The sequence below is a fragment of the Malus domestica genome, chromosome 10 (genome assembly GCF_042453785.1).
Source record: "Malus domestica chromosome 10, GDT2T_hap1".
In the NCBI taxonomy this organism is placed as follows: domain Eukaryota; kingdom Viridiplantae; phylum Streptophyta; class Magnoliopsida; order Rosales; family Rosaceae; genus Malus; species Malus domestica.
In genome coordinates, this window is record NC_091670.1 from 24,591,134 (window position 1) to 24,604,332 (window position 13,199).

The 13,199-nt window shown below is 39.4% G+C and overlaps 3 protein-coding genes across 4 annotated transcripts; 2 read left to right on the forward strand and 1 right to left on the reverse strand.

Annotated features, from left to right (window-relative positions):
* Window positions 1-2,821: 2,821 nt before the first annotated feature.
* On the forward strand, window positions 2,822-5,687 carry LOC139188990 (uncharacterized). Of its 2 annotated transcripts, XM_070807179.1 has the most exons (7): window positions 2,822-2,955; window positions 4,227-4,298; window positions 4,387-4,485; window positions 4,765-4,833; window positions 4,944-5,089; window positions 5,271-5,339; window positions 5,550-5,687. In XM_070807179.1, exons 4-6 carry the CDS (start codon window positions 4,771-4,773, stop codon window positions 5,302-5,304), a joined length of 243 nt encoding a protein of 80 aa, XP_070663280.1. In that variant the 5' UTR covers window positions 2,822-2,955; window positions 4,227-4,298; window positions 4,387-4,485; window positions 4,765-4,770; the 3' UTR covers window positions 5,305-5,339; window positions 5,550-5,687. The 2 variants fall into 2 exon arrangements, with proteins under 2 accessions (XP_070663280.1, XP_070663281.1); XM_070807180.1 differs by lacking the exons at window positions 2,822-2,955; window positions 4,227-4,298 and having other exon boundaries at window positions 4,359-4,485.
* LOC103431704 (uncharacterized) lies at window positions 5,351-7,822 on the forward strand. Its single transcript, XM_070805673.1, has 4 exons — window positions 5,351-5,369; window positions 5,611-5,890; window positions 5,978-6,106; window positions 6,795-7,822. The coding sequence occupies exons 1-4, from the start codon at window positions 5,351-5,353 to the stop codon at window positions 7,180-7,182; spliced, it is 816 nt and encodes a 271-aa protein (XP_070661774.1). The 3' UTR covers window positions 7,183-7,822.
* A 360-nt stretch (window positions 7,823-8,182) lies between these two features.
* LOC114825118 (disease resistance protein RPV1-like) lies at window positions 8,183-12,749 on the reverse strand. The gene is made up of 4 exons (XM_070807176.1): window positions 11,942-12,749; window positions 10,699-11,800; window positions 10,210-10,503; window positions 8,183-10,119 (listed from the first exon to the last, which is right to left on the reverse strand). The coding sequence occupies exons 1-4, from the start codon at window positions 12,499-12,501 to the stop codon at window positions 9,208-9,210; spliced, it is 2,868 nt and encodes a 955-aa protein (XP_070663277.1). The 5' UTR covers window positions 12,502-12,749; the 3' UTR covers window positions 8,183-9,207.
* Between the last annotated feature and the right edge of the window lie 450 nt (window positions 12,750-13,199).

The window sequence follows — 13,199 nt, forward strand, 5'->3', positions numbered from 1 at the left end:
TTGGGCAAGATAACGTGGAGATCTCTCATCTTCAATTTGCGGATGACACAATCTTTTTCTTGGAAGGCAATGAGGAGGCTTGGAACAATTTATTACATTTGTTGCAAATTTTTGGCAAGGTCTCAGGTTTGAAGATCAACAAGGCAAAGTGTTCCTTGGTGGGAATTAATTCTGATGGTGAGAAAATTACAAGGCTAGCAAGTTCTTGGGGCTGTGAGGTGGGCAGTTGGCCAATGAAATACCTGGGTCTTCCCCTCGGAGGCAAGCCAAATTCTATTAAGTTCTGGGACCCGGTGGTAGAGAAGGTGGAATTGAGACTTCAGGGTTGGAAGAAAGCTTTTTTATCTAGAGGTGGAAGATTAACATTGATCCAAGCTGTTCTTGGATCCTTACCCATATACTACATGTCCCTGTTCAAAGCCCCATGCGGGGTCATTGGGAGACTGGAAAAGCTAATGAAAGGGTTCCTTTGGGAAGGGGTTGAGGAAGGAAAGAAGGTTCACTTGGTCAAGTGGGAAAAAGTGTGTAAAAGCAAGGAGGAAGGTGGCCTTGGTCTGGGAAATTTGAGAATTAGGAATGCCGCCTTATTAGCCAAGTGGCTGTGGAGATTCCCGCGCGAATCAAACTCTCTTTGGCATAGGGTGATAAAGACCAAGTACGGTTTGGAGGCAAATGGTTGGGATGCTAAATGCCCAAGTCGAGGCTCGAGTAGATGTCCCTGGACTGGAATCTCGGCTGGTTACCCTTCTTTTCTTCACTCTTGTATCTTCGAGGTTGGTAATGGAGAGAGGCTGAGATTTTGGGAGGACGGTTGGTTGGAGGGCGGACCTTTGAAGGAGCAATTCCCTAGATTATTCTCTTTATCAAGGACAAAAAACCAAAGTATTTCCAATTTGGTGGTTTCTTCTTTACAGCCGGTAAGTTGGAATTTAGAGTTTAGAAGAAACCTAAGAGAGTCCGAGATTGAAGAGGTGGTTGGTTTACTGCAGAAGGTGGAGTCTGTTCGGCTGCGTCATTCCAGAGAAGACAGGAGAAGATGGATTTTAGAAGGTTCTGGCCAGTTCACTTGCAAATCCTATAACTCTTTCCTTCGTAACAATGAAGTTGTGCTACATTTTCCCCCTTTCGTTCAGATATGGAAAGCAAAAGTGCCTCCAAAAGTCAAAATCCTTGTGTGGCTAGTGGCGCTTGGGAAGGTTAATACGTGTGATCAAGTCCAAAGACGAATGCCTTTTGTTTGTTTCTCCCCCCATTGGTGCGCATTGTGCAATTCCGGGGAGGAAAGCGTCAACCATGTTTTCCTCCACTGTCCGTATAGCATTCAACTTTGGTGGAAATTGCTCAACGAAGCTGGTATGAGATGGGTCACTCCAAAGGGTTGTTTTGAGCTCCTTAGCACTAAGTTTGAAGGCCTAGGGAAAGGGAGGAAAGCCAAAACTTTGTGGGGATCTCTGTTGATGGCCCTCTTCTGGAACATTTGGTTGGAGCGTAATAAAAGAGTCTTTGAGGAGTACAAGGGAGTGGGGGTTGAGGAGATTTGGGATAGAGTAAAACACTGGGCAGCCCTTTGGGCTTCGGTTTCAGTGGAGTTTAGAGATTACAATTTCTCTTCTATTTTTAGGGATCTGTTAGCTGCCGTTATTTGACTTGGTCTAGCTTTTCCTCTGTTCTTTTAGTGTTCTTTAGGGGCCCCTGCTTGTTTTCTTTTAGCTCCGGGTGGTTTTCTTTTCCTTGTGGTTGTTGTTTCTCTTTTGTAATTCTTTCGTTTTATAAAATTCTTTCGTTTCTTTTCAAAAAAAAAGAAGAAAATGGAGCTATACAGGGCAATTGTCAAGATGGAGCAAGATGGTGACGCTGACGGCACACTTCAGGTACCTTTGCTCAACCATGCTGTTTAAGAAATACCTTTGCTCAACTTGTGAAAGATAATCCCAACTGAAATTTTCAATATCCTGTTGATCGCATCCAATTGGATCTTGATGGGCTTGTGAAAACTCTCAATGAGCGCTGCAAGAAGTATGGATTACGCAGAAAGCCTACAACATTAGCCGAGCTACATTGCATTTTATTCGAATTCTATGTAGCGTTTCTTGAGTGCATCATTTTATTTTTTGTTATTGTTCACTGCTGTGGTATTTGTGCTAGATTGCATTTTATTCGAATTCTATGTAGCGTTCCTTGAGTGCGTCATTTTATTTTTCGTTATGGATCACTGCTGTGGTATTTGTGCTACATTGCATTTTGTAATCTGAAATTTTATTTTGTTTTTATAGAGGCTGGCAACCTGGCGTCCAAGAAGGAGCTGCTGACTGGGATGTGGATTGGGATAAGTTTGAAGACGAAGGTATGCCAAAAATGAGTTTTTATAGATCCGGTATTGTCTCTGAGATAATAAATTTCTGGTAGCACTTAAATTCTTTTTTCATTCTCACCTTGAGGTAAATGGAGCATATTGCCTGCTGCTTATAGTTCCTTTGTCGTCTGGTGGTGGTTTCCCACTCTGTTCAGGAGTTTTAACTATTCAATGAGACTGATTCAGAAGTTTACTTTTCAGGATTCGCTTTTGTCAAGGAGCACTTTCGTTGTGTCAAATGTCTTGGCTCCTCCAAAACAGAAATCATCATCAGTTCATAAAGAAAAGCTCCCCAAGTTGAGAATCCAGCTGCTTCTTCTCCTAAAGTTGATGTTAAGTCAGAAAAGCCTCAGTGCGGATGACAAGGTTGTTGAAAATGGAGCAGCATAAGATAAAAATGAAGAGGAGTGAGCAAAAAATGCTCCGAACAGTCCATTTGCCAGCACTACTGTTGGAAGCCCATCTAGAGAATTTTCAACCTTTTGATGTGATCCCCTTTTTTTTATGTGATTCTGTTTGTTCTTTGCAGTAGAAGAACTGGGGAAAGAAATTTTGGATACTAGGGAGAAAATTGAATATTTCCGAGTCAAAATGCAGGACTTGTGAGTATCTCGTGTTCTTTTCTGCCTTTCTTTCTTTTATGCCATTTGTTGTGCATATTGAACATTCTACAGTAGTTTTACTTTTTTTGCGTTTGAATATAATTGTTCTATGAGTGATAGATTTTTGGACGTCTCTTCTTACTATTTGATTTTGCAGTGTTGTAAGATTTTTGTTTTTATTTTTCTTGAAATTTTGGATGTTTGTGGTCTGAATTGGTATCGATTCTTGAATTTACAAGTACTACTGGGAGAAAGTGCAGATCATCTGTTTTATCATTGTCCTGTAGAATTAAATGCATCTGAGATTGTTTAGGGAAGGGAATTGTGGTCTGAATTGGTATCGATTCTTGAATTTACAAGTACTACTGGGAGAAAGTGCAGATCATCTGTTTTATCATTGTCCTGTAGAATTAAATGCATCTGAGATTGTTTAGGGAAGGAAATTGTGGTCTGAATTGGTATCGATTCTTGAATTTACAAGTACTACTGGGAGAAAGTGCAGATCATCTGTTTTATCATTGTCCTGTAGAATTAAATGCATCTGAGATTGTTTAGGGAAGGAAATGTAAGTTGGGTAATTCAGGCAAGTTACATAAGTAGTATGGTGGTGATATAATGGCTTTTGTGAGGGTGCAGTATGCCAGCAATGTGTATGGGGTTTCTTGGTTTGAGAGAAACACAAGGGTTTTGTTCACCACTTTGGCTCCATATTTTCTCAAAACTATATATCTTGGCCATATTCTTTGATTGGAAAGATTTTGTTTTTGGATATTCTAATTTATGTTGAAGGTCCTGTATGTAGGAAGAAATTGTATTGTTCCTGTAGTTTAGTTTTCTTTGTTTTCAATTTTAAGGTGGGGACAACTTAACTGAAGAAATGGATTCATTCTTATGCGCCATAATGGTGATGTAATAAAGATCCAAGTTTTGTTGAACCGAGAATTGGCCATGGGAAGAATTTATCATGGGTATAAATTTTGAACACATTTTTAGAAGAGGTCACAGATTATGCTGTATTTCACGGTGGCTTCACCATGTTATTGTAGGCTCGGAATATTTTAAAAGGCGTTTGACTCAAAAATGTAATATTTTATATCTACTTAGTAACATAAGGAAATGATGTTTACTTTCGGTTTTTTGAATGCTGTGCATCATTGTGAATTCTAGTGCTTTATTTTAGATATCACATATATAGTGTGTAGTGTTGAAATTATGATGTATGTGACTACCTTGTTATATTTGCTCTAATCTGTTGTTCTTTTTGGTATAAGGTTTTGTACAAGAGCAGATGTGACAATTTCCTTAATGAGATCACAGTAAGGGCATCTTCTGATGGACGTGAGGTATGCTGTAGGATACTTGAGCCTAAGCACATATTTGTGTTAATCTTCAGCAACCATTCTTGGCTTAATGAAGACGACATGAATCTAGGCTGAGTCCCTGGCTAAGAAATATGAAGAGAAATACAAACCAGCTAGAGATGTAGCTTCCAAGTTGACTATTGAAGAAGCCACGTTTTGTGATTTACAGGTACCTTACACCAAATATAAATTGTGGACAATTAGTGGCCCCATGTTGTATGTTTGCTTTTGCTCATTCAAAGATCAAAGTGACAACTGCTTGCTGTTCGTTTTGTTAGTTCTGAGTCACATTTGCCTATACATGTGAGATGCCGTGCTTTTATTTTTATGCGATAAGTGCCAATCAAAATTCAAAATCAGTTGAATGGCCATACCCATAGGCCATAGTAGTGGTGTATTCTTTTTATTACCACCGGACTGATTATCTTATGCGATTTATATGCAACAGAAGAAAATGGAGTTATACCGGGCAATTGTCAAGATGGAGCAAGAAGGTGATGCTGATGCCACCCTTCAGGTACCTTTGCACAACTATGCTGTTTAAGAAATAAATACCTTTGCTCAACTTGCTGTTTAGGAAATACCTTTGCTCAACTTGTGTAAGATAATCCCAACTGAAATTTTCAGGATCCTGTTGATCGCATCCAATTCGATCTTGATGGGCCTGTGAAAACTCTCAATGAGCGCTGCAAGAAGTACGGATTACGCGGAAAGCCTACAACATCAGCTGAGCTACATTGCATTTTATTCGAATTCTATGTAGCGTTTCTTGAGTGCGTCATTTTATTTTTCGTTATTGTTCACTGCTGTGGTATTTGTGCTAGATTGCATTTTATTCGAATTCTATGTAGTGTTCCTTGAGTGCATCATTTTATTTTTCATTATTGTTCACTGCTGTGGTATTTGTGCTACATTGCATTTTGTAACCTGAAATTTTATTTTGTTTTTATATAGGCTGGCAACCTGGCATCCAAGAAGGAGCTGCTGACTGGGATGAGGATTGGGATGAGTTTGAAGACGAAGGTATGCCAAAAATGAGTTTTTATAGATCCAGTATTGTCTCTGAGATAATAAATTTCTGGTAGCACTTAAGTTCTTTTTTCCTTTTCACCTTGAGGTAAATGGAGCATATTGCCTGCTGCTTATAGTTCCTTTGTCGTCTGGTGGTGGTTTTCCACTCTGTTCAGGAGTTTTAACTATTCGATGAGACTGATTCAGAAGTTTACTTTTCAGGATTCACTTTTGTCAAGGAGCTCACTTTGATGTGTCAAATGTCTTTGCACCTCCAAAACAGAAATCATCATCAGTTCAGAAAGAAAAGCTCCCCCAGTTGAGATTCCAGCTGCTGCTTCACCTAAAGTTGATGTTAAGTCAGAAAAGCCTGAGAGTGTGGATGACAAGGTTGTTGAAAATGGAGCAGCATATGATAATAATGAAGAGGAGTCAGCAAAAAGTGCTCCGAACAGTCCATTTGCCAGCACTACTGTTGGAAGCCCATCTAGAGAATTTTCAGATTCTAACTATGGAAGGACAACAGGCACAGATGCCTTGCCCCGTGATGTGGAATCTCAAAGGTATAGTTTAGATCTGTAGTTTTCTACATATTTAAGATCACCCTGATACCTGCAAAAATTGTTGAAATTCTAAACTTTCATGTGCAGTGATGATAACGGGGGTTCTGGGTCTGTGTTTTCTGGCGACAAGGGTTTTGATGAACCAGCATGGGGACATTTGACACTAATTATGACGTTGACTAGGTGTGGGGTTTCAATGCAGTTAGTACCACCAAGGTAAGCCGATATTGTACATTCAGTATTCTTTATTATTTTATGGAACTCAATTTTTTGACCTTGTGTTTATGCTGACCGGATCTTGCTCCATGATTGCTGTTAATACCACCTAGTTGTTTGTGGCGGTGATCATGTATCCTTTGTTTCAAGAGTAGCCTCAAGTGTCCTAATGCTTGCTGCGTTTAGTTTCTAGAGAAGGTTCTGAGAATTATAACAATAATAGTTTCTATTTCACCAAGCGTCCAGTTCTGATGTTTTCCTCGTGTAAATCAGTTAGTAGTACGGGTCTTTCAACCAAATATGACGAGCTGAGTTTCCTGATTTCAGTCTTGATTCACTGTAGATATAAAAAGAAGGGGTTGTGGAATTGTTCTTGGTGCAATTAATTGCACATTGAAGGGGACTCTGGTTTTGGCGTTAGGTCTTGGTTAATCAAGACCATTTTATGTTTTACATTGACAGCAGAGGGTGCTGTATTGCACTGGAACATTTTGTAGCCGATGGAAAGTTTCCATTATTTTACACCTTTTAAGTAGGCATGGATTCTAGGTTCCTGTGAATCCACTTTCTTTTCTAATAGCTTGTCGATTACGTAGCACTTTCGAGCTTTCTGTTTTTGCGGTTTTATATTTGTTATTACTGGCATGCTGGATTGTGCTGTAACTGCTCTTAATCATTTGTGATGTAGGATATGGATCAGGGGAGTAATAAGGATCACTACGTTTCTGGCCCTGGGGAGTTCGGTCTCAACCCTATCAGGACTGGGTCATCACAAGGAGGTAGCTTTTCCCAGAAGAGCCGCCCTTTTGCTTTCAATGATTCTGTTCCCAGCACACCACTGTCAGCCTTCAATTCAGGATATTCACCACCAAGGTACAAGGATAGGTCTGAACCTTCATTCGACACCTTCTCCAGGTTTGATTCGTTTAGAAGCGCCCAAGATGCTGGATACTTCCCTTAACCAGAAACACTTGGAAGATTTGATTCTATGCGCAGCAGTAGAGATTTTGATCAGGGTCATGGATTTCCAACATTTGATGACATCCCAGACCCTTTTGGCTCTTAAGGGCCATTGAGGTCATCACTGGACTGTCAAACTCCAAGAAGAGACTCGGACCCCTTTGGATTGTCAGGGTCATTTCGGATGTCACTGGACAGTCAAACCCCAAGAAGAGAATCCGATTTTTTCGGGTCTTCAGCAGCTCCATTTAGGACAACATTCGACAGTCAAACTCCAAGAGGAGACTCGGACGCATTTTGGTCTTCTCCATTTAGGATGTCATTCGACAGTCAAACTCCGAGACGGGACTCGGACCCATTTGGGTCTTCAGGGCCTTTCCGGACGTCAATGGAGACGCCGAGAAAAGACTCTGATCATTGGAGTGCATTTTAGCCGGTTAGTTGTGCTTCGTTTTGTGTCTGCTATTCAATCGCCATTCAAAGCCTTTCTATCGTGTGGCGTGGGTGGGACGGGCCTTGTGTTTTATGCTTTGAAATCACTGAGCTTGTAATGTATCTTTTATATTCATTCCCTTTTGTGTATGCATGTTGCCATTTTTTCATTATTTTTTCCTTTAGCTTGTTGCGGACATATATTTCCTCCTTAATTTTGGAATTTTCCTACAAATAGATGATTGTATTATTAAATTTAAGGGCTTAATTTGTTGTAATTTCTTTTTTCATCTCAAATAAATTTTGTATCTGGTGATATTGTTATCCAGTTCAAACGAGAAGACGAGATTTGGCGATTTTAGTCCAAATTCAATTTGATGCTCCATTCAGGTATAAACTTCTATCGCTAGACTTACATCTCCCAAAGGTATATACAAGTTCAATTTGATGCTCCATTCGGGCAAAAAAACCCCTCAAAAAGACTAGGGCTTCTGACCATCATCACTTTCATTTGTTTCGAACTCATCACCACTTTCATTTACTTCGAACTGATCATAACTTGATTCACTGGCTTCTGACTCATCGTCACCTTCATTTGCTTTGTTCTGATAACTTGATCAACTGGCTTCAGATTCATCATCTTGTCTTGTTTCTTGTATTTTTGGTTCCCCTGGCAACAAGACATGATCAAATTTGAATTTCTTAGCATCTTCCGCATACAACGGGCATATACCACACTTCAACACCTTCAACACCTTCGCACCAGAAATGGGTTTTTCGGAAAAGTCCACCACGCTCAACAGAGGCCGCATAAGCAAGTTTGTAAACATCAGGGGAACATTTTTTTGCTATCTCTTCACATATAAAGGCCTTACTCCACACATACATGTGATGTCGGTCGTAACAGTAGTCACTCAATATCCGAATTGGGATACAGAATAGAGAAGTGAACAGTTCATGGCTTTCACCCAGGAATTTAACATTGAAACTAGTTCTTACCCTTGAGTCTCCCTGGCAGTTGGAAACACAAGAAACGACAGAGAGCGAAACCTGATAAACCTGCTCGAAACCAATCTGGAGGAAGCTTGATATGAATTGAAGGTACCTCACTTTGATAGCTGAAGTTGAACCAATTTGGAATTTCTTTTCCCGGACATGCAGTGCTAACACAAGGCACAGTTGCCACTCGCATAATTCTAAGCTGTGCTTCATCCTTTATGTTGCTCCTTGCATTATGATCCAATTTTCGGCAATCAGAAAAATCAAGTTTCCCAAAAGAGTCGTGTTTATCCCCCACCTTGTGTGAGTGCTGTCCTTGAACTTGACACTGTCTTCAGCAACGTGCAGCCTTGAGCTTCAAGATCATATAGCACTGGGAGCTCCGGTAATGATTGAAGCCGCTTGCACCCGGTTAAGCTTAGGCTATGCAACCAAGAAGCTTGTTTGATGCTTGCAGGTATGCTCCTAATCCTGGTTTCACTCAAAATTAAATCTCGCAATGAGATTGAGCCAACGTGACCATCAGGGATTGAGATTGAGCCAATGTGACCATCAGGGATTTCTGATATGCGGGTGCAACAGAGGTCTAGAACTTCCAAAAGACAAAGGAAGCATTTCAACCACTGACTTCAGATGTTGCATTGGCTCCAGGATTTGAGGGAATTCATAAAAAGCAGAGCAACGTATGAGATCAAGTCTCTCAAAAGACTTCACCTTAGAAATGATCTTTGGACACTTGAAAGCCTTCTGCAAGCTTGTAGTTTAATATTTTTGAGAGCAGGGAGAAACTCAATTGATGTGTGTAGCTCTTGAACAGCTGTTCCACTTAAATTTAAGGATTTCAAATGTTCCATTGGCTCCAAGATCTCTGGGAAGTTTTCAAGGTTAGAGCACCAAGAGAGATCAAGTGTCTCAAGAGATTTCAACTTACAAATGCTCCTCGGGATACATGAAAGCCTTTTGCAATCCTCTAGTTCAATTGTTTGGAGCGCAGGGAGAAACTCGATTGATGAGTGTAGCTCTTGAACAGCTGTTCCACTTAAACTAAGATATTCCAAATCTTCCATTGGCTCCAAGATCTCTGGGAAGTTTTCAAGTTTAGAGCACCTAGAGAGATTGAGTTTCTTGAGAGATTTCAACTTACAAATGTTGGTTGGTAGACTCACAAGGCTCTCGCAACCAACCAATGATAACTCACTTATATCCCTGGGAAGCTCAGAAACCTCGCCAAGAGATGTGCAGCCCTGTAGATCAAAACAACCAGAGAATTTCAGCTTACACCTGCTGCTTGGAAGTTTCTTAAGGTCTCTACAATCTCTTATATTCAAGTAAGAAATTTTTTCGTGAGACCAAACTGATTCAGGCAACTCCTGTATACCACTGCCAAATAAATCTAAGAATTCAATATTCTCTGGCATTTCTGGAAGATACTTGAGACTTTTGCACATTGACAAATCAAGATGAGTCAGCTTGTGGAGATGTTGAAAACACCTAGGAAGTTCAGCCAAAATTATGCAGCCACAAAGATTTATCCGCACAATTTCTAGACTCCCAGAGAGATTTGGAACTTCAGTTAGATTTCTAGACCACTCCAGATCGATCACTTTTAAGTTCATAGGTCTCTGTAACAAAAGTAAAGAAAAATACAAAGAATTAATAAGCAAGACTTTCTACACTGCATTTTATACAAGAACTTAAATAGGCATATATACCTGGTCTTCATTCCATAGCTTATTCACTTGGCTTTTGCGCATATGAAGCTCAACTAGATCTTCAGGAGAAAAATTCGACGGCAAAGATTTCAAAGGATATCCAAGCCAGTAAAGATAACGCAGAGAATCAGGAAGATCTAGAGAAGCGGTTAATTTGCAGTAAGTGCCACACTCTTCAGAGTTAAATACAATTAGCATCTTTAGGTTAGACATCTTTCTGAAGTCTGCACATTTCAACTGCAGATTTTCCATCTTAAACCAGTTAACCAATATGGCTTGAACAATTGGAGTCCCCTGAGAATAAGAACAAATTCTAATGTGATTATATATACAACAAAATTCAATCAATAGTTTATTTTTTAGTAATCAAACTTCTTTATTATAATTGAGCCTTTCTTTGGTGTGTTTTCATCTAAAGTTTGCTTTTCGTTATTTGTAAAAAAAAAAAAGAAATAAAGGAAAAGGAAATGGAATTCATTGGGCTCTTACCGTGTTTCTTTTCAGTACATGATAGACATGCTCATCGTTGAACAACCTATTGCGTTCACCGGGATTGTCAATACATTGTTCATGAACAATTTTTCTTCCCATTTCTTGAAGCAAATCGTGCATCTCTATGGTCTTCTCGGTTGAATCAATTGATATGAGAGACATATCAACAAGAATTCTAATTCCGGGTGCCGCATCGAATCCCCGAGTAGCTAACATTCGTTTTACGCCATCCACATGGTTCCCTTTAAGATAACATGCTATATCCAGAAATATATCCATCTCATTTGTGTCTAATCCATCATAACTCAGTCTCAACACTTTATGGATATCTTTACAACAGGGAGATCGTTTCAATTTGTTGAATTCCTCTTCCCAGTGTTCTTTGCTGTTGCAATTGAAGAACAAGGACCCCATAACTATAAGAGCTAAAGGAACGCGACCGGCAGAATCCACAGCCATTTCTGCCAACTCCATAAACTCTGTTCTACGAGTACTGTTATTTTTGAAAGCACGTGAACAGAAGAGCTCAAGAGCGTCGTCTGGTTTTAAACCCTCAACCTCGTAGATCTTATCCTCTTCAACAGTTTGCCTAAGTGTTCTCCTATCTCTGCTTGTGATAATGATTCTACTTCCAGTGCCATACCGAATACGATTGCCAGCTAAACGTTCCATTTGCATTGAATCACTCAAATCATCAAAAACAATGAGCACCTTTGTACGACTGAGCCTTTCTCGAACAAATTTTGATCCTATGGATAGACCTTCTTCCCTTAGTATCTCTTTAAGAAGTGTTTTTTCCAAGTGATCTGGTCCATTTGTTTGTTCTGAGTTCTCCCTAACACTTCTAAGAAAACAACTGGCTTCGAATTTATAAGAGAGTCTGTGAAAAACAGCTTCGGAAAGGGTGGTCTTGCCAATACCACCCATCCCCCAAATTCCTACAGTGATGCAAGCGTCCTGTGAATGAATGTCTAATAGCGATTCTATTTGGTCGATGCCGCTTTTAATTCCAACCAGGCCCTCCAAAATGCATGATGATTCACAAATCAATTCGGTCCAAATATGATCAACAACTTTCTTAATTAGATCTGCCTCCGTCCTGGCATATATATGTACAAGATTAGGTAGAAAAGCAATAGTTAGTCTTAAATATGCTTTACCACATCTTAGCACAAATCAAATTGTCACAAGTTTAAAGAAAATTTATAATTTTATACAAGTTTAAGAATGAGTTACTTACCCGGATTTGTCTGAGTAATCAAACCCAGAGAGATTGGCTGCAGTCGTCAAATCTTTCCTCCACTTGTGCACCTTGTGGATACTGCCCTTGTAACGTTTTTCAAGTCCAGCAAATGCAACCGCATAGCTCCCCAGTTGGTTTCGTATATCCGATGGACTGATATCGTAGAATACGGGTATAACCATCTGGCCATTTCTTTCCTTGCATTTGACTATATGCACAAGTTCATCCAGACACCACGTGGAAGAAGCGTAGTTTTTCGAGAAAATGATCACCGAAAGCGTAGATGTCTCGATTGCTTCTAGAAGGGCAGGTTTGATTTCTTGTCCTCTCTTCAGTCTGTAATCTATGTAGGTTTCAATTTTCTTCTGAAGTAAGGCAGCATGAAGATGGCTGGTAATACCAAGGCGGGTGTCCTCACCTCTAAAACTGATAAAAACATCATACTTTTCCCGATAAGGGGTGACATAAACATTGTCAGCATCACCTGCTGCAGAATCAGAAGAAGAAAATGGTAACGATCTGCAGCACATCTGCAAGAGAGTACTGATGAACTCCATCTGAGGGCTTGATAAGATATCAAAGATCAAGAGAAAGAAGCGAGTGCTTGATAATATACCGAAGAAAGAGAATGGATATATGAGAGGTGAATGAGATTTATTAAGTTGCAATTGAGAAGAGGATCCAATTAAGCAAATTAAGACAGAGAGATAGCGCTTGAAATTGGGAAGCAAGCAAGAAAGCAGACGGCAATTCCCGCAGTGACTAAATCAGATTTTAGTTCTGTACTAGTTGACTTGAATAGCCCTGATTTGGGGTTGCTGTGATTTGAGAAAGAATAATGTTTGGGAAGTTTAATTTTTAAATTAAATTTGTAATAAACATTTTAATTAATACTTAATTAATAATTAAATTATTTACAATTATAATATTTAAATTATAACTTTAACTTTAAAAAATTTAATATCCTTAACATTACTCTTTAAAAAAACCAGTTCACTTTTAAAATTTGAAAGTCGAAGGTATTTTGTAGTTTCCTGTGTGGTGCTTGGGAGTTTCATTTCCCATACGGAGTCTTAAAGAAAATAATAAAAAAGAGATGATGCAAATAATTCAAAACGTTCAGACTCATGGAAAAAGACAAATGGAGGGCAGATCATCACATGGCATATTACTTGTTGATGCACAAAATTAGTGAGAACTTTGGTACAATAGAAAATGTTAAGTTTGTGACATTCGCTAGATTGCTCCAGTCACT

What these genes read in the sequence shown, in the direction of transcription:
- LOC114825118 (XM_070807176.1), bottom strand. Translation starts at nt 12,501, where the DNA reads ATGGAGTTCATCAGTACTCTCTTGCAGATGTGCTGCAGATCGTTACCA. An exon ending in GATTACTCAGACAAATCCGG is followed by an intron (nt 11,801 to 11,941) that starts GTAAGTAACTCA and finishes TATATATGCCAG; the next exon opens with GACGGAGGCAGATCTAATTA. An exon ending in ATGTACTGAAAAGAAACACG is followed by an intron (nt 10,504 to 10,698) that starts GTAAGAGCCCAA and finishes TCTTATTCTCAG; the next exon opens with GGGACTCCAATTGTTCAAGC.
- LOC139188990 (XM_070807179.1), top strand. Translation starts at nt 4,771, where the DNA reads ATGGAGTTATACCGGGCAATTGTCAAGATGGAGCAAGAAGGTGATGCT. An exon ending in ATGCTGATGCCACCCTTCAG is followed by an intron (nt 4,834 to 4,943) that starts GTACCTTTGCAC and finishes TGAAATTTTCAG; the next exon opens with GATCCTGTTGATCGCATCCA. An exon ending in TTCTATGTAGCGTTTCTTGA is followed by an intron (nt 5,090 to 5,270) that starts GTGCGTCATTTT and finishes GTTTTTATATAG; the next exon opens with GCTGGCAACCTGGCATCCAA.
- LOC103431704 (XM_070805673.1), top strand. An exon ending in CGTGATGTGGAATCTCAAAG is followed by an intron (nt 5,891 to 5,977) that starts GTATAGTTTAGA and finishes TTTCATGTGCAG; the next exon opens with TGATGATAACGGGGGTTCTG. An exon ending in ATGCAGTTAGTACCACCAAG is followed by an intron (nt 6,107 to 6,794) that starts GTAAGCCGATAT and finishes TTTGTGATGTAG; the next exon opens with GATATGGATCAGGGGAGTAA.